This window comes from Cygnus atratus, chromosome Z (assembly GCF_013377495.2).
Source record: "Cygnus atratus isolate AKBS03 ecotype Queensland, Australia chromosome Z, CAtr_DNAZoo_HiC_assembly, whole genome shotgun sequence".
Classification (NCBI taxonomy): domain Eukaryota; kingdom Metazoa; phylum Chordata; class Aves; order Anseriformes; family Anatidae; genus Cygnus; species Cygnus atratus.
Genome location: NC_066396.1, coordinates 31,109,397 through 31,130,429, shown reverse-complemented (window position 1 = coordinate 31,130,429; position 21,033 = coordinate 31,109,397). Strand labels below are relative to the sequence as shown.

Below are 21,033 nucleotides of genomic sequence, written 5' to 3'. Positions count from 1 at the left end.
TTTCGTGTTCTTGGAAAAAATGTGGATAACCCTTTATAAAAGCTTCATTTTTTTTTTTTCTGTTTAATTTACTATCTGAATATTGAATGAAATACACACACACAGACATTATTGAAACCTCAGTATTTTGCTACCAAAAGATTGGCAGAGAGGTATGATGACAGTTTTTCATTATATCTTTCTGTGTCACAAAGGTCTCCAAAAAATTGAAAGTTTAAGAGTTTTGACTTAAGCATCTGAAGTGAAGAGCCTTGGTTATTGTGTCTGTTTTACCAGGTGCTAAAGCAACAGGAATCACCGGATTTCACTCAGGATTTCTTCTCTTGCCAGTTCTGCCTTATAATTAATCTGCTTCCTGGGTTGAAGCAGATTTTCAGTTTATTCCATAGTGTTGACAGACAGGTATTAATGATGGCCAGAATATAATAGTTTATATATTTAAGTGAAATGAGTAAAATAAAAATAAAATTTCCTTTAGTGTCTGTGACAGAACTTGCATATGATATATAAGATCTAGGGAATTGTATTGAGAGTCATAATTATGTTAATCCTAACATGCTACTAGTTAAACTGCAGGGTGTTTTGATTTACAGTTATAAACAGTTTCTTACATTTGACTGACCTGAAGACATTGGATACAGGAGGGAAGATATTATAGGTGCCATCAATTTTATTAACAGCAGTTTGGTGAAGAAAAAGGCACTCGTACTGACTGAGGTCTAGATATTTCCTTTATTTATTGCAGCTGCATGTTGTGGGCTTTGATTATACAGATAAAAGCTTTTCAAACGTATTAGAAAATTTAATGATTGCCTTGAAGAATTTGTGTCTGATAATCTGCTTACATTTTTTTCCACCTCTGAAGCTCATACGGTTGCACTGCCTTTTTTTTTTTTAACGTCAGTTATCACATTTTGCTTCTTCTGCACTGCTTTGTAGAAGAATATAGCTGTAGAGAGCCCTACTGCCTCCTGATAGAACTATGTCTCAACACAGAGGCCAGTGTGCCTTGATTAGCATTATATTTTATGAAATTAAAGAAAAATATTCCTTTCTGTGTCACTGGTACACAAACAAACATACAAACAAAAACACCTAGGCATACAGTATGGAAAACTCAGCATTTGGACAGCCATTCTGCATTGTTATGCAAAGTTCTTTGGAACAAAATGTTTAACTCAGAAATAAGTATGTTCATTGAAGACAGGATTTTGATTGGACAAAGAGTTGTGTAACAGACAAAAAAGTCTAATTGCAAATAAATGTATTTGTTAATTTATAAGCAAGTCAGACATCTGGACTTAGAAAGTTCTGCCATGTTCTCCTTCATGTAAGTGACTCATGAAATTTGGCTCCCAAAAAGAAAACAAACTTATTCTGAGAATAAGAAGAAAAATTAAGAGGCAAAACAGAAACCATTGATCAAAGTAAGTAAAGGTATCAATTATGCAGTGTATTGGACTGCTTTTTAAAATAAACAGTAAAAACATGAAAAAATTCTTAACTTTACCTGTAGGAAGGGATTGAATATATTTATAATGAGCAGAGAGAACAAACATTTAAACTGTAATGTTTGTTTATTTTTATAAGAAAGCAATACCGTGATGACATTAACATTTCTAACACTCTAACACTCTAATACAGTGACCTTAAACAAAGAAATACATTATAGCCTTATGGAATGTCAGTGTTAGACATAAAACTACAAATGAGATTTAGATCCGTCTGGTGATTTGCATAATTTCCCTACCAGGGAATCACAGAATGGTTAAGGCTGGAAGGGACCTCTAAAGGTCATCTGGTCCACCACCCCTGTTCAAGCAGGGACACCTAAAGTAGGTTGCCCAGACCCATGTCCAGATGGCTTTTGAAGATCTCCAAGGAGAGAGCCTCCACAACCTCTCTGGGTAACCTGTTACATTTCTCCATAAACTGCACAGTATGCAAGTGCTTCCTGATGTTTAGACAGAACCTCTTGTACTCCAGTTTGTGCCCATTGTCTCTTGCCCTGGCACTGGGCACCACTGAAAAGAGTCTGGCTCCATCTTCATTGCACCCTTCCTTCGGGTATTTATACATGTTGATAAGAAATAAATACTTTCAATATTGTTTTAAATAAATAAATGAACAGATAGATAGATAGATAGATAGATAATCTCCTTAGGCTGTGTTATTAAACAAGCTAATCAGGGCCTAAATTTGGACTGCATTGCATTTTCTTACAACAATATGGAGAATATATATATATTTTTTTTAATACTTCTCTTATCTGAAGTTCTTGGAGGCAGTCAGAAGGCTAATGTCAGTGGCAGTGAGGTCTAATAATCACTGTGCTCCTGAGCTACATTCTACACCTGGAACCTTTGCCCCTGAGCATCTGTCAAACTGCAGTCGTGCACTAATCACGACTTTGCCACCTGATGGTGTTCCACAAATGTGGAATGTTACAACTGCTACTTTAGAATGGGGTGCAAAGACAATTCAGTTCAGTTGTCTATCTCTGACTGAAGCCAATATGAAGCACTTATTGTAAAGTCTTAAGAAGCATATAGTAGAGATTTGAAATTACTTTCCACCCATTGATAATACCAAGTTGTTAAAAGTTGTCTAAGTCCTGAAACACAAGTATTATTAACTCTTTCAAAGTGTTTATTTTGGTACCTTTTATAATTCGTTACATATGGAAATGTTCTATCCTTTCTTTGTGTCCCCATCTTCTTGGCCTCTGTAATTGCCTGTAGCAAGGAGTTCCACCACATACTTGCTCAATTTGCAAGACACATTGTTTATATTTTTAAACTCACCACTTTTAAATTTTATTTCATTACAATCATAGAATCATAGAAGTTATCATCTAGGTGCTTTAGGAACCTCCTGGACTTGCTCATGTCAGCCGTGTGGTGATCCCAGTTGATGTCTGGCAAGTTGAAATCTCCCATAAGGACAAGGGGAGTTGATCTTGAGGCATCTTTTAGTTCTGCAAAGAATAATTCATCGGCGTTGTCGTCCTGGCCAGGTGGTCTGTAATAGACTCCCACAACGACATCCCCTTTATTTTTTCGTCCCTTAATCCTTACCCAGAGGCTCTCAACTTTGCCATCGCCAACTTGAAGTTCCACACAGTCCAGCCCATGCTTCACATACATTGCCACCCCGCCACCTCACCTACCCTGCTTGTCCCTCCTGAAGAGCCTGTAACCATCTATTGCAGCACACCAGCCACAGGACTCATCTCACCAGGTTTCGCTTATGCCGATGATGTTGTAGCTGTGGGAGTGGGCCAAGACTTCTAGCTCATCCATTTTATTCCTCATACTGCGTGCATTTGTGTAGAAGCACTTCAAATGCGCCTCCCTACACACAGCACCTTGTGGAGCTGACCGAAGGGCCTCATTGGCACACAGTCCCTCTGATTCTAGCACACCATCCCTTAGCTCATCACTGGTGTGCCTGGTTTTATCCCCTTCCCCCTTCAACTCTAGTTTAAAGCCCTATCTATCAGCCCTGCCAACTCCTGAGCAAAAATCCTTACTCCTCTCTGAGAGAGGCGCATCCCATCTGGTGACAGCAGGTTTGGCGTCACGTAGACCTTCCTGTGATTGAAAAATCCGAAGTTCTGTCGGTTGCACCAGTCCCGAAGCCACATGTTAATGTGGTGAGCCCGCTTGTCAGCAGCGATCCCCCCTATCGGAAGGACAGAGGCAAACACAACCTGTGCCCCTGATCCTTTAAGTAGTCGCCCCAAAGCCCTAAAGTCCCTTTTGATCACTCTTGGACTTCTCATTGCTACCTCGTCATCACCAGCCTGAAAGACCAGTAGCGGGTAGTAGTCAGTGGGCTGTGCCAGCCGCTTGACTTTCTTAGCGAAGTCTGTCACCCAAGCCCCAGGGAGACAACAGACTTCCCTGTGGGTTGGGTCTGGTCAGCATATTGGGCCCTCTGTCCCTTTCAAAAGGGAGTCCCCCATGACAATAACCCTTCTGTCTTTCTTGACAGATGATGTAGCAATGCGGGGGATAGGTTGCCTTGCCTTAGGCACCTTCTCCAACTGGGACGGGCTTTCGTCTACTTCGTTGTTCTGACTGTTCTGTTCTAGACCCTCATACCTGTTACATAAGGGTAGATGGGAAGGTGAGGTGGGCAGGGACAGGGCTCACCTACCACCCCAAACAGGAACCTGCCCCCATTCCCCCACGTGGCCTAGGTCCCCTCTTACTGCCTGGTGGGATGAGGGAACTTTTGTCTTCTGCATAGCAGGAGACACTTGTGCTGTGGCAGGCTCCTGAGTCTGTCTCAGAGAGGGTAGAGTACACCACCACCAGTCAATTTCCCTCTCTGACTCCCTGATGCTCCTGAGCCTGCTCACCTCCTCCTGAAGCTCCGCTACCTGTTTGAGCAGCTCTTCAATCTGGGCACACCTCCCACAGGCATACCCCTCGCTGCTGCTGTCGGATACCGACAGAAGACTCGGGCACACCCTGCAGCCCAAGACGTGGACGGCGGTGTGTTTCCCCGAGCCCTCCGTCTGAGTAGCCAAAGGGATTAGGAATCCCTTTGGAAGTAAAACTCAGATTAGTTGTGGTAATTTGAATTTCCACCTGAAGAAAAACTTTCCTTTGCAGAATTGTGTTCCCATACATTCTGGAAATCCCATCTCCTGGATTGTACTGTCTTTGGATGTGTCTGAGAGGGACACTTGCAAGTGAAATTTTACATTATAATGAAAGAACATAAGAACATACTGAAATTTCTTGTATGCATCTTAGATGGATCTGAGGGCAGAATTTATAGATTAAAAGAGAAGTAGACCAAGGTAAAACAGTTAGATCTGTAAACTTAAGCCTCTAAGGAATAAACAAAATTTTTGGGGAAAAAAAAATAAAATGATTTAGCCTTCTGCCTTTTAAAAAGGCTTGTCAGTTCTTTTAGGAGACATCCAAGACTAAAGGTCTCCCATATGTGGCATAGGTTTACATAATGACAGTCATGAAAAATATATAAATATAAATAATGTCCATCATATTTCAGCAGTGTAAGTTTTGTTTGATGTGAAATGTAGTGGCTTTAAACTTCTGCTACAGCTAGAAGAGTGTGATTATAATGTGAAAGCTCAAAAAAAAAAAGGCAAAAATCTACAGAATTTTTATTAATTTGATTGTCATTTATCAGTAAATTAATATGCAGTATGTAGGTCATGCTCTTTAGATTTAGAAAGTATTCTGGTCAATGGAAGTTCGTGAACAGTTGTGGAATATACGCTTTCTCATACTGTAATTATGTTATATTCTGCAAACAAAATGTAATTAAATGCTGAGATTAATTTTAGGACACTTCAGCTCTGCAATTCTAGAGTGCCCTAAGAATAGCGAAAGTATTGCAGTGATGTGGCAACAGACTACAGAAAGATCAATGAACAATTTAGAGTAGTGTTCATGGTGGCTATCTCAACTACAATGATGATAGAAGTATTAATAAAAGGTATAATAATTATGGCCTATGCTGTTATATATAATAATTCTGGACTACTTAAGCTGTTATATTTATAATCTATCAACAAAAAATGAGACATTCTCGATTCTCTTGAAATCTGCTTGGCACAATTGTGACTTTTTTCTGTACACATACCCAGACTGTCTATCTCGAAGTCTTCAGCAAAATGTCAAGTGGCTTTTTTCTTGAACAGAGAATGAAGAATTGGCACCTCACTATTTACTGTGCACTCTCACATTGAAACTGGCCCTCTTAGTGTATCATTTAGACATATAAATGATTATTTCTGTCCAACAAGACGTCTTTTTCAAATTGGTTAAGTGCTATTCAGTCTTAAAGAGCTGGAGAATCACTGAGCCAACTTTCAGACAGCTGTAAACAGTATGATGACTTCATGATGGATTTGGATATCTGCTTTGCACTATCATTCAAGGTACTGCTATCACAGTATATTGTGGCCATTGTGCTGGCATAATGCTGTGTCTCTGAGGGACTGCACTGAACAATGCATTTATTTTCATTCTGCCCTATCTTAAAATCAACCTTACATGTTTCTCCTCTTGCCTTAATACATAGTTCCCATATATTCCCTATATGTCACATTTTCCAGATTTTCTTGCTTTTTTTTTTTTTCCAAATAATTTTCTTCTGCCCTCTACACAGTCCCTTTCTTTGTCCCGCTGAATTTTGCATGTTCTGCCCAGCACTTTTTGATACTGCTTTCTTTCCAAAACTTACTGTAATTAAACATTTAACTTTGAAATTCCATATCTCTTTCATCCTTTCCCTCTTTGCCAGATTCTCATAATCCTAACTGTTCATCCACAATACACAAATCTATAGTTTTTCTCTTTCTTTCACTTTTCTTTCCTTACCGTACATTATGTTAGGATATTATATACTGCATTTCCCTCACTCTTTGTACAAGGTTTTCATTTTACCAGTGCTCATGGTTGCAAATACCTTCATTGTTCTGTGCTACTGTTTTCTCCAGTGAGGTTTTGCAGCACAGATTTGTGCTTAGACCATTTGATTTTGGTAACCTCCTTGCCTACAAGGATTTCATATTGCAAAAAGTTCTTCATAAACATTTGTTATTGGCATCGACTAGCTTTGTTTTTGCTCTGACATGTCAAAACATCAGTCATTGATCTAAACCAATAGTACAGCTTGATCAGCATTTTCAGTTCATCATTACATTTTCCTAACTTGCTTGTAAACATGACAGTATTTAATGCTATTACTTCATGCTCTTTTTATGACTAACACCACATCTCTTAGGGAAGCAGCACAGAAACAAAGGTTTATGGTTTAATTTGTTTTAAATAGAAAGGCTGTTTGGTACTTAGCCTTTGTAAAGACTTGAAATAATTTCATGATTTGATTTCAGTTTGTGAATAAAACGTGAAGTCTAATTAAAACTATTTTAGATTATAACCATCCTCAGGAAATCAAATGAGTAATTCCGAGGTCTGCTTTATTAGCCTTGTGGTGTGCATCCCTGTGCATGCTCCAGCAAGCTGTACTGTCATTTCAGCTTGTGAGTACAGTCTCACCATAAAGCAGTAGCTATAGAGTGCTTTTTTCTTTGTTGTGTTTTGGATTTTTTATTTGTTTGTTTTTTAATTTTTTTCACTTTATTTGTGGGATTGTCTAATATCGTTTCACTGTTCATTCAGTCTTTCTCAGTAAAAACTCTACTGCTTTGTTCTCCTGAGATATTTGAAAATGAGATGTCCTTTCTGCTCAGCTACTCATCTGATCCCCTGTTCTGCTTTATTCCTGTCTGGCAGAATAAGGAGATTGCAGACTCTGGTCATTTATCACTATCATTGAAAAAGCTACTAGAAAATAATTATAGTAAAATTATGATCTGATAGCTTACTTTTTTATGCAGAAACTGTGTCTCTGCCTTAATGAGACTTGTAAAAGTCAAGTTATACTTGGATTACTTTAAATTAACACTTCAGGTATGACATCCTAAATCTTCTTTAAACTCCACTGATGCCAGTAGAGTTAGTTAAGGTTCATATCAATATTACTGAAGGCAAAATTTAGTTGCTTTGTCCCCTTCTTGACCCGTGTTTTCACAGAACTGACCTCTCTTAATTCTTACACCCAAATTTAAGTAATGATGGCAGTTGCCTCGGTGCTTGTTCATATGTTGCCTTCAGGCTATAGAAGCTAACAAAGGTTTGCAAGGTTTTATTGCAGTGCAATGAAACTAGTTCTATGTGATTTTTATTTATTTATTTATTTATTTATTCCACTATTGGACTTGACAGAGAATTGTTCCTCTTTCTCAGCTCAAAATGAGGTTATGGCCAGAAAAGTCATTCCAGAAAGTGACACTTAATATTTAGATTTATCTTCCTTTGATAATTGTTTCCACTTGGTCAGTGTAGAGATTTACAGATGTTTAGGTTTGGTAAATGTTGTTTTTAAACTGCACACACTTCATTAAACCTCTTATGATAAGGCAGTTTCCCTTGGAGGAACATAGTTGATAAAGAAAAATTGGTATGGCAAAATGTGGGACAGAAAGTTGGAGTGGCAAAATGGTATTACAGAATATGAAAGGATTTTAGCCCAGAATGAGAAACTGAGGTCATGTGTATAGACAGCGATGAAGAGGCTCTGTGCAAAAAAATGGGGTTGATAGTGAAAGGGACAAAGAAAACACCTAATGGATCCTGTGGGTGAGAGAGACAATGAAGCTGAGTGTTGAGAAATCTCTTGATTTCAGTAGGGATATAACCCTATACAGTCCTATCTTCTGCTAGAGAGAAATCTGTGACAAAAATCTTCAGAGTGTAAATTGTTGAAGAAGTAACTAATTTTCTTCCTGAAAGTGAATTAGTTAAGAAACCAGCAGTAACTCAGGTCCTGGTCCTGTGGTGGAAGAGGCTTTCCTGTCCACGTCCCATGTCCCAGCCACATCATTTTCATACAGTATGGGACTGAGTTACTTTATAATTTTTTTTATTTTTTTTTCTGGCTAAAGGACATATAAGGCATTTTGTGTCCTCTTGATAAAAGTCAAATGCAGAATAAAATGGAAATTTCTATTTTAACCCTATCTGAAAGGAAATCCTCTTTGCAAATATCTGTAATTGTTAATTTCAATTGTCTCTTGCTTGCATATGTGATCAAGGAAGATATCATCTGAAAACTAGCTTCTTATAATTCTATTTAAATAATTGTAATTTATTCAATTTATAAATTATTTGAATATGATACGTTGATAAATTTAATGCGAATTAATAAATGTAAGAGCATTAACAAGTTTAGAAATTCTGATTATTTTTTTTTTTACATTGAGTACTAGTAGCATTGGCTGCTAAGGTTTGTAAAGATTATAGAATCATAGAATGGTTTGGGTTGGAAGGGACCCTTAAAGATTATCTCATTCCAACCCCTGCCTTGGGCAGGGACACCTCCCAGTAGACCAAGCTGATTAAAGCCCCATCCAGCCTGGTCTGGAATACTTCCAGGGACAGGGCATCCACAGCTTCTCTGGGCAACATGTTCCAGTACCTTACCACCCTCTGAGAAAAGAATTTCTACCTAATATTTAATATAAATCTACCCTTTTTTACTTTAAAGCCATTACCCCTTGTCCTATCACTACCCTCCCTCACCAGCTTTCCTAGGCCTCCTGTAGGTACTGGAAGGTCTCTTTGGAGCTTTCTCTTCTCTAGGCTAAACAACTCCAACTCCCTCAGCTTTTGTTCATACGAGGGGTGTTCCAACCCTCTGATCATCTTCAGGGCCCTCCTCCTTCCTCCAACAGGTCCATGTCCTTTGAATGTGGGGCCCTGAACTCAATGCAATATTCCAGTACTCGCCAGAGCAGAGTATAGGGGCAGAATCACCTCCCTCTACCTGCTTGTCATGCTTCTTTTGATACAGCCCAGAATATGGTTGGCTTTTTCTGGGCTGAAGATGCACACATGGCCAGCTCATGTTGAGCTTCTCATCAACCAACACCCCTTTACCTCAGGGCAGCTCTCAGTCCATTTGCTGCCAAGCCTGTATTTGTGTGCCACCTTGCACTTGGCCTTGACGAATTTCATGAGGTTCGCATGGGCCCACCTCTCAAGTCTGTCCAGGTCCCACTAGATGTCATCTCTTCCCTCTGGCATGTCAGCCACAGCACACAGCTTGGTGTCATCAACATCCTTTCTGAGGGTGCACTCAATCCCACTGTCCGTGTCAATCAAAAAAGATTAAACAGCACCAGTCCCAGTACTGACCTCTGAGGAACACCACTCATTACTGATCTCTACTTGGACATTAAGCCGTTCACCACAACTCCTTGAGTGCGACCATCCAGCCAATTCCTTATCCACTGAGTAGTCCATCCATCAAATCCATGTCTCTCCAATTTAGAGACAAGGACATGCGGAACAGCATCAAAAGCTTTGCACAAGTCCAGATAGATGATGTCAGTTGCTCTTCCCTTACCCATGGATGCTGTAACCCTGTCATAGAAGGCCACCAGATTTGTCAGGCATGATCTGCCCTTAGTGAAGCCATGTTGGCTGTCACCAATCACCTCCTTATTTTCCATATGCCTTTGCAGAGTTTCCAAGGGGATCTGCAGTATCTCCAGGAGATCATTCTTTAGTGCACAATAACTTATGCTTATTTTTTTTTGTTGAGTTGTGAGGTATCAGCTCTAGAGGACAGCTTTCCCAGAAGATCATTTAACCACTTTACAAAGTGTTGTTTTTCTTTTTCATTTTTTCCTCAGGCTTTTATTTATAACATATGCTTCAAAGTATGATACCAGGCCTCATAATGTAATCCTAATTTATGCAGAAAACATTTTTTACCAGCTTTCTCAGTTCCTTTGGTAATAATACCCAGTTGGTGTAGATTTCTCCTGTTGGCTTCATTTTTCTTTCTCATCTGTTTTGTGCGAAAGTGTTTTATTATCTTGATAAGGGAAGAAAATATGGCATTGTGCCGAGCAGTTGTATCTTCTGAGTCATTAATTCCAATTTTCACAATAAGAAGTGTTGTGTAAAAAAACTTCCAAGTTTACAAGAGGGAAGCTTTTAAATAACAACTCCATTTATAGAGGGAAATTGTGCTTTTCAGCTATAGACTATGCAGGTTTTGAAGGTTTTACGTTTTATTTTTCTTCGAGATACTTTCAATCAGTTCTAATCATAGTCAGCCAGTCTTCCCGTGTCCATCCATGCATGCTGCCTGAGGGGTGCCATTTTTTGTCTCTCTTGTGCCCCTGAGGTTACAAACTCTACTAGCCTAAAATATTTTGTCAGGTTTTTCCTTTACTGGTACAGAAGTCAAATCAAATTAAAATTTGTGTTTAAATCTAATCTGAATGTATAAAACAGTGAATTCCATAATTTTGTTTGGGTGGTAATAATAATATGAAGACAATAAAGACAAATTTTAGGCCAGATTTCTGCTGTAGTGACTCATAATCCGAATCATTTCAAAATTATATTGTTTCTTAATTAGTGACACCATTAATCAGTGGGTTTGGTCATTGCTAAGGAATTAAATTAAAAATTAGGCTTACCCAGAATAAGCAGAACTCTTCAAACTGTAGTTAAAAATAAAAATAAAAAGTGTTAAAAAGGTATCGCTACTGCCCATTTGATTTATTTATTTTTTTAATTTTGGAAATTATTTGCAGATGCATGCCACTGGTTGTCAGGAAAGACAGGAGTGTGCAGCCTTAGTAGTTCCTGCTCTGGGATCACCAGCAGAAGATAACAGAACACAATAGATTTGGATGTTCATTTTATGACAGAAAGCTTGGGAAACATTCCTTTCAACATATTCAGCAATTTACTGTGGTTCATACCCAAGTGAAATTCAACACTGTTGCTCCATAGAGTGAAAATATTCACAGCTTTAGCATAAGTTAGGAAGGTTGTATCACCTCAACTGCCTTTTGAAACAGTGTGTGGAACCTGTGACTGTAGACTTGGGCATGGTACGTTGTCTGTGTGAACATAAACCATTCATTGCTGTTAAAAGAAGAACGAACTTCTGTTAATTACTTCAACATACCTTTTCTAACATTTTATTGTGTTGCACAGTTCTGTACTCTGAAACTCTTCTTGGGAACACTTGTGTTCAACACTGTAGTAATGTGGGAAAGACTGTTTAGGGATCTCACTAGCCCATAGATCTCACATGGGTATCTTTTCTTCCCGAAGTCATCATCTAAAACAATAGCAGTGATATCAAAGCTCTGGTGCTGGACTGGTTCGTAGTCTGAGAAGAACTGGTTCGTAGTCTGAGAAGAAAAGCTGGACACTGCAGCACTGAATCCCGTAGGAGCAGGACAGAAACCTGCATGTCCCTATTTACTCCTTTCTATGAGCATTGCTGTCTTTAGTTCAGACCAGTAACATGATCCTCACTACAGTCAGCACTTCCTCCTCGACTTTGGCAGGCAGTGTGTTATGAACAAGTTCTCTGTACAGCCATGGCAATGGCATAACCTCACTTAAATAGCTTCCAGGTAGTAGCTGGCTCACCTTCAGATGTGGCCACACAGACAAAATGAGCAAGAGCCTGCTTGCCAAAGGCTGAGTTGACACAATCAAAGTCCCTATCTAGTCCAAAGTACCTGAGTCTCAGGTGATTGATAGTGTAGGTTCAGTTTACCCACAAGTCTTGACTTCTGCCTCCATTTCATACACATAATTTTTATTCAGGCTTGTGAAGGCCTTTATCTGATGCACACACTGTACAGCAGATTCCAGTTTCTTAAACTTGCATGCTAAGTTTTGTTAAAATGAAGCTCTTAGTTTCACATTTAATAGGAAAAATGCATGTGACAATAATGTTAATAATTTGACAACATGAACCCTTCTCCTATGTTTAAAAGAAATGCAACAAGCTCAATGAGATAGTTAAATGGAGCCTACTCAGGATGTCTGCAGGGAGGCTGCCCTGTCTGGCCCTGGCAGAGATTTTCCATGTGTGTGGGTGACAACAGGCAGTGTCAGCTCAGCTTGTGAATACTTCTGTTTTCACTACCAGGTTTCTCCCTCTACTACAGATTTTCTGGCTTTTCTACTTCCTTATCAAACTGGCTCCTTTGTTTCCAAAGAATATATACTCCCAGAGAGGCCATCATACCCCTCAGCTCCTGAAGCTCAGTACTCTCACTTGCAAGTACCCATGTACTACATGACATGCAGCAGGCTCAGATTCATGATCCAGCTGTGTGACAGGATTTTTAGCTCTTGCACAATAGGACTTTGCAGAAATGCTGCCCAATGTAATCATTCATCTTTCTTTGTAGGCATACCAGGCAGTGACTACATCAATGCCAACTACATAGATGGATACAGAAAGCAGAATGCGTATATAGCAACACAAGGGGCATTGCCAGAAACTTTTGGAGACTTCTGGAGAATGATGTGGGAACAACGGGGTGCAACTGTCGTCATGATGACAAAGCTGGAGGAGAGGTCCAGGGTAAGGAAAGCAAATCAATATACAGAAAAATGCAAAGTTAATATTATTTTACCTGAGAAATCACTTAGCTAAGATTTTTTTTTTTAATATGTTCGTCTGCCTCTTGTATCGGAACTAATCTTTTTTGTTCAGTTGCCACCACTTGCATAGGAAATGTTAGTTTCACCTGTGAAATTACAAAGTCATACCACTTATTTTGGAAGTTTTTAATCCTCTGAAAAAATTGAAATTTCTTTATCCACACAGATTTTTCCTCTATAGTATCAAAAATATAATTGTGTATATTGTGATAAGGAAGTTAATGTATGCCAATAGCCAATTTTCATTTATGCCAGTTTTCACTTCTGCATGGTATAGATTACATATTCATTAAGATCATTGACAATTTTGATTTGCTTAAAAACATAAGAATGTTATTTTATCACATGCTGGCTGCAAGGAAAACTGCATTAACATATGCAGTAATAAAATAGAAAATTATCTGTGATATTTCAAATACAATTTTACAAGGCAAAGTAACATTAGGAAATTAAAGGGCTAAAACATAACGATACTTATAACAACAGTGTTGAATGGCTATTATTATAAAGTAGAAAGAAATAAAAATAGCAATTTTTTTGTTATATAATGGAAATGAAAATGAGGGAAAGACAGACCACTCTGTGTGGCATGAAGATTTACTAGTAGAGTCCATATTTTGTGGCATATAATGCAAATACATTCCCTGGGGAAAAAAAAAATAAAAGAGAGAGAGAACAATAGTGAGAAAAGGTACAGCAAGTGGTCTCCCCAACATATTTTACCCACAATAACTCTGTATGTTATGTTAAGACATACTCAGACTCTACATCAGTTGTTCCTGCTTATGATGCTGTTATTGCTGATAGGTGCACACATTGATTGGGTAAGGAGCCGCACAACAGGTTCATTTCTGCAAACATATTACTGGGTCTTTTAGTGTAAACCAGAAGCTGCAGACAAATGTAGAAATCAGAAAAGGGGAGAAGGAAGGGGTGATTTTAACATCTATAGCAATTGCTTCCCATGCAAAATTGCCATAATAAAACAACATAATTGCAAGTGATATGAATGCCATGAGTTGAATAACTGTTGTGGTTTAACCCCAGTGGGCAGCTCAGCCCCACACAGCCTCTCATTCACTCTCCCCAGGTGGGAAGGGGAAGAAAACTGGAGATATACAAGTGTGAGAACTCATGGGTTGAGATAAAGACAGTTTGCTAGGTAAAACAAAAGCCACGTGTGCAAGTCAAACAAGGAATTCATTCACTACTTTCCCTCAGCAGGCAAATGTTCAGCCACTTCCAGGAAAGCAGGGTTCATCACACATAACAGTTTCGTTGGGAAACAAATGCCATCACTCCAAACATCCCCCCTTTTCTCCTGCTTTATCCAAATGTTTATTTTTCAGCTTGACGTCATACGGTATAGAATAGGTCTTTGTTCAGTTTGGGCCAGCTGTCCTGGTTCTGTCCCCTCCCAGCTCCTGGTACACTCCCAGCCTCCTCACTGACAGAGCAGCACTAGAAGCAGAAAAGTCCTTGGCTCTGTGTAAGCACTGGCTCAGCAACAACTGAAACATTGGTTTGTTATCACCACTATTTTCATAAAAAATCCAAAACATAAAATTATACAAGCCTCTACAAAGAAAATTAACTCTATCCCCTCCAAAGCCATGACAATATCTCACAAGAGTGTCAACACAGGAAAAATACTGCCACAAGAGTTCTGGGTTACACGCTCTTGGGAGTCTGTGTGAAAGGGTGGGGAGCTGCAAGTAGAAGGCAGGTTACAGGATTGCAAATGGAAGGCCCATAGCAATACAAAAGGTAAAGGTGCCTAAGGCACTGGGCAACATGTGGCAGCAAATGCCATAGATAAAGAAGATCAAGAAAAGTTTGTAAAGAAAGGAGAGAAAGAGAAAGAGAAGGAGGAAGAGCGATTTATCATCCAGAAAATCTTTTAAATCAATAACAAGTAGTAAACTGAATAATAGTTGACATTTCAGCAGCTCATGGATGACCGACCCCCACTTCAAAAGGAACATGTCTTTACATGTGTAAGTTTTGAACAGGAGGCAATGCACCATACTCTGTTGTCACTGGTGTTTTTTCATGCTTGGATGCATATAGTTGCAATGATTACATAATTTGTTGAACATCTTGGCAAAAGTCATTCCTTTCAGGAGGCTTACTGAAGTACATATATATTTATTCTTTTAACATTTCATCACTTTTTAAAAATAGAGTAATTTATTTGTTTTGTTTTGTTTTCCCAGTTCAGTTAATGTATGACATTTTAATTACAGAATCACTTGCTGCATGTAAATTCAAGCTACATTAACACCACTACATTTATGTACCTGTTGACAATTAGTACATAGCAGGGGGTAATATTATCAGAAAGCTTTATTTTATCTTGAGACTGCAGGCCTTGGTTAGTCTAGGTACTAAAAGGTGTTTGGAATTAAGCATAAAAAAATTCTGCCTATTTCTTCACTAATTGCTTCTTATATAATAAAGTTGCTGCTAAATAGCATCAATGCTAAGGAAGAAATCTGATCCTAATAAGCAGTTAATTTCAGAAATTTTACTGAAATATTTAACAGTTATCTTAATATTGCAGGCCACAGACAGACACTGCCTAGAAAGATGTTTTCATGTAACTAAATGAAATTGTATTCATTCTCTTCAATAATTTCTTAGAAGAGTTTTAAGCCACATATACCCTTTGCTGACTTCACCCTACAAAAACAGTGATCAGAATAGTAATCACCTCCACAAATGATTAGCATTCAGCAGCAATACATTCCTTGAGTGTAGTGAGAGACCTTACACTCCAGTCAATGGATTGTCTGTTCATTCAGTGCTAATGTCTGTGTATTTCTTCGTACTCAATTTAGCTTATTCTGTATTCATAGATACAATAAGTTTCATGCACTCAGTGTATATTATTAGAGACCATATATCTGGTACATAATTCAGCTCCAATGTAACTGAGGTGTAGTCTGCAGCTCTGTGAATACAGCATACAAGTTACCTCTTTTCCTAATACAGGAAGTACAAATAATGTAATTAATGGTATTGATGGTGAAGCAGCAATGTGAATACCTATTTGTGAAAAAAATATGATGAAAAGATTTCCTTGACATTTTTTTCTCACGCTATCATTCTTACATAGCATAATCTATAGCAGGAGAGAAGTGAATTTTTTTACCTGGATGGGATAGATAAAGATGGGGACTTTAATTGCATCTGCAGAAACAAAGTTGGTTCATTAGCATGAGTTATATGTCTGACTAACTTCAGCTTTGAGAATGCAGATATTTTACAGCTGAGTACATCAAATGATAGTGTTAAAATAAATTCATAATTCATATGTTTGCCTAGTAGAAAGCCTTAGGAAAAGAGAAGATTTTTCACTCTTTGTTGGTTTCATTTGAAATGTCATCACCTGAATCTCACTTGACATAAGCCAGACTAGAGAGAGAAAGTCAGTACCATCATCCAGCTATCATGCACATAATTTATACCAAAAAAGGATTCACTGGCAGTGAATGGAACTGCGTTGCTAGCATAATTGTCACATTCATGGGCTTAATATGAATGAAAGAAAAGAAGAATATTAAAGATTGAAAATTAATGATTAAGAGAAACAGTCGTGTCTTACAGTAAGGAAAGCTATTAAGTGTATTAAGCATAAATATGTAATACGTTTCTTTCCTACTCCATTGTCTTCCTCTCCTCCTCCAGCAGCGCAGTTTTTCTTCTTCTCTTTTTTTTTTTTTCCAGATCTTCTGAATTAATTTAATTTTCTGAGAATTTATGTGCTATAGAACGTGGTCCATTTTTTCCAGCTTTCAGTCATGTAGAGTATATATTGATGTGAATGATAAGATGAAGATAAAGAATCTCTTTTATAGAAAATGTCTTTTATAGCAAAAGATAACACCATCTCAAAGAGGAAGCATTCAGTTCTGTCCGCTGTTTCAGAGTAGTATCTTGTTGTGGATTATTTACTTGAAAGAGAATTCAATCTTTTCCTTTGCTTTGGAACTGATAGAAAATACTCCCTCCTTAACCTCATTGGCAATATTTTATATGCTGGGACGATAACATCTAGGAGTAGAAACTTCTGTCAAAAAAACACCAGTAAGGTCAAAGTTAAATGGCAATATAATGATCCTAGCAATCATCATTGAATCATAGAATCATTAAGATTGGAAAAGACTTCCAAGATCATCTGGTCCAACCATCCACCTACCACCAATATTACCCACTAGCCTATGTCCCCAAGTACCACGTCCAACCTTTCCTTAAACACTCCCAGGGATGGTGACTCCACCACCTCCCTAGGCAACCCATTCCAATGTCTAACCACCCTTGCTGAGAAGAAATGTAATTTCCAACCTACACCTCCCCTGGTGCAACTTGAGGCCATTCCCTCTAGTCCCATCACAAGTTACCTGTGAGAAGAGGCCAACCCCCAGCTCCCCGCACTTTCCTTTCAGGTATTTGTAGAGAACAATGAGGTCTTCCCTGAGCCTCCTCTTCTCCAGACTAAACAACCCCAGTTCCTTCAGCTGCTCCTCACAGGACTTGTGTTCCAGGCCCTTCACCAGCTTTATAGTCCTTCTCTGGACACACCCCAGGGCCTCGATGTCTTTCTTGTACTGGGGGGCCCAAACCTGAACACAGTACTTGAGGTGCGGCCTCACCAGAGCTGAGTACAGGGGGCCAATCACCACCCCGGTCCTGCTGGATACACTATTCCTGATACAAGCCAGAATGCCATTGGCCTTCTTGGCCACCTGGGCACACTGCTGGCTCATGTTCAGGCAAAAACCCCCAGATCCTTTTCCTCTGCACAGCTTTCCAGCCACTCTGCCCCAAGCCTGTAGCACTGCATGGGGTTGTTTTGACCAAAGTGCAGGACCCGGTACTTCGCCATGTTGAACCTCATCCTATTGGTCTCTACCCATTGATCCAACCTGTCCAGGTCCCTCTGCAGGGCCTTCCAACCCTCCATCAGATTAACACTTCCCCCCAGCTTGGTGTTGTTTGCAAACTTACTGAGGGTGCACTTAATTCCCTCATTCAAATGACCAATAAAAATATTAAAGAAGATAGTCCCCAACACTGACCCCTGGGGAACACCAATTCATGACTGGTCGCCAGCTGGATTGCTCAAATAAGAGCCAGATCCCGACTATCCTGATGAAGAAAGCTTTAGTTTTCATACTGATATTACCGGCTTTGTTCAAATTTGCTAATGACTAACTGAATACATGAGGAGACTTCATTTGTAGCGTTCTGATAGCCTTATCCAGTCATTTGACTGTCAGGAAGTGGTATCATCAATATTACAAACCAAGATTATATAAATATTTAAGCACAGAATATTCATCCTGTAGTGTCAAAATTGAACACCTTGATACAGTGAGCATCCTGAGATATATGTAATCCTGAGTTTTTACTGGAAATAGGGAGGTAGAAACAAACCCAGTAGAAAAGTCATATATCCTGTATTTTGTACCCCAATAGTGAAATAGAGTGAAATAGATGGGACTATTAGTATGGGTCCTGTGTCATTTCTATTTGTTGTGCAGGGCTTCAGCAACAAACTTGAGATGTTTCATCGTTAGTATGTTTTGACATGTTATACTGGAGCTATTACAGGTCAAAATACTGGATCCAATATAAGTGGCAATAAGTTATCTTCACTAACATGAGTAGAAAAATCATCAGGACATGCACTTAACAATTCATTACAGAATATATATATTCATTAATATACTCCCAAGTGCATGTGTGCTTTACAGCATTTAGACAAAATGTAGTTGATTTATGTTATTGGACATAACAGGTATATAGAAATGTTCTTTTTAAAAGTTGTGAAACATGTATTTAAGCATAGGAAAATAGAAATAAAATATTATCTACTTTTTGCTGGAACTAAAAAAATATGCATGTCTTATAGTTTAGTTTAGTTTTAGCATGTCTTATAGTTTAGTTTGACCTCAGTGCCAGGGAAGCTCATGGAGCAGATTATCTTGAGTGTCATCACGCAGCACTTGCAGGGCAAGCAGGTGATCAGGCCCAGTCAGCATGGGTTTATGAAAGGCAGGTCCTGCTTGACGAACCTGATCTCCTTCTGTGACAAAGTGATGCTTGGTGGATGAGGGAAAGGCTATGGATGTGGTCTACCTTGATCTCAGTAAGGCTTTTGACTCCATTTCCCACAATATTCTTCTCAAGAAACTGGCTGCTCTTGGCTTCAACTGGCATACGCTTTGTTGGGTTAAAAACTGGCTGGGTAGCCGGGCCCAAAAAGTCGTGGTGAATGGAGTTAAATCCAGCTGGAGGCCGGTCACTGGTGGAGTCCCCCAGGGCTCAGTACTGGGGCCAGCTCTCTTTAATATCTTTACAGAGGATCTGGATGAGGGGATCGAGTGCACCCTCAGTAAGTTTGCAGACAACACCAAGTTAGGTGCGTGTGTCAATCTGCTCGAGGGTAGGAAGGCTCTGCAGGAGGATCTGGATAGGCTGGACAGATGGGCTGAGGCCAACTGTATGAAGTTCAACAAGGCCAAGTGCCGGGTCCTGCACCTGGGGCGTAACAACCCCAAGCAGCACTACAGGCTGGGAGATGAGTGGTTGGAAAGCTGCCTGGCAGAGAAGGACCTGGGAGTATTGGTTGATAGTTGGCTGAATATGAGGCAGCAGTGTGCTCAGGTGGCCAAGAAGGCCAACAGCATTCTGGCTTGCTTAAGAAACAGGGTGGCCAGCAGGACTAGGGAAGTGATTGTCCCCCTGTACTCGGCTCTGGTGAGGCCGCACCTCAAGTACTGTGTTCAGTTTTGGGCCCCTCGCTACAAGAAGGACATGGAGGTGCTCGAGAGAGTCCAAAGAAGGGCAACGAAGCTGGTGAGGGATCTGGAGAAAAAGTCTTACGAGGAGAGGCTGTGGGAGCTGGGATTGTTCAGCCTGGAGAAGAGGAGGCTCAGCGCGACCTTATCGCACTCTACAGGTACCTTAAAGGAGGCTGTAGCGAGGTGGGGGTTGGTCTATTCTCCCACGTGCCTGGTGACAGGACGAGGGGGAATGGGCTAAAGTTGCACCAGGGGAGGTTTAGGTTGGATATTAGGAAGAATTTCTTTACTGAAAGGGTTGTTAGGCATTGGAATGGGCTGCCCAGGGAAGTGGTTGAGTCACCATCCCTGGAGGTCTTTAATAGATGTTTAGATGTAGACCTTAGTGATATGGTTTAGTGGAGGACTTATTAGTGTTAGGTCAGAGGTTGGACTAGATGGTCTTAGAGGTCTCTTCCAACCTAGATGATTCTGTGTGAATCTGTGTGTGATTTAATCTGGTGAGTAGTTAATAATTCTTCTAGCATACGTATTACTAGATAGCACATAAATTGCAGATAGCATTCTTTCATGTCAAGTTACATTATTTTACTAAAGAGAAATTAAATCTACATTTTTTTCATTGTTCAGTCCCCCGTTTTAGTGGAAAACCAATAACTTCTTTATCAATAACATACCTTGGAATTTTGTTTCATTTCTTTAGTGCTCTCAACATACTAAGATGAGTCAGGAGATGAATGAATGAGAAAGGTGGCTGGCCAAAAGGAGAAGAAAAAATAAAAAAATCTAAACTCATGTACACCATGTGTTCACCAGATTTACAAAAATGAAAATAAAATTGTGTAGGTTTGTACTGTTTTCTTTCACTGTAACAGAATGTGATGGCCATAGTCCAAGAATTCCTGCACTGTTGTAGGAGTTAGAGCAGGAGGAGTCACAGTCTATCTGATCAGAACTGTAAAACTCAGCCATATGGCAGTGCGTTATGGAAGCATTCTCGGGGGCACAACTCTCATTCAAAAGCAGTCAGTCATAGGTGTTTAATTCATTCAGTGCCCATGCGAGAATCTAATCATGAACTTATACTAACATAGAGTACACCGACCTAAAGACCATTTTTCTAGGCACATTACAGGTGGAAGTGCTATGCAAAGGGCTAAAGCTCAGGCCGTATGTTATCC

The 21,033-nt window shown here is 39.4% G+C and overlaps 1 protein-coding gene across 1 annotated transcript in view; it reads left to right on the top strand.

Annotated features, from left to right (window-relative positions):
• Window positions 1-21,033, top strand: part of PTPRD (protein tyrosine phosphatase receptor type D) — a 420,315-nt gene that overhangs the window by 347,637 nt on the left and 51,645 nt on the right. Inside the window, 1 exon segment of the mRNA XM_035569749.2 lies at window positions 12,788-12,963. Within this exon segment, the coding sequence (XP_035425642.1) occupies window positions 12,788-12,963 (176 nt within the window).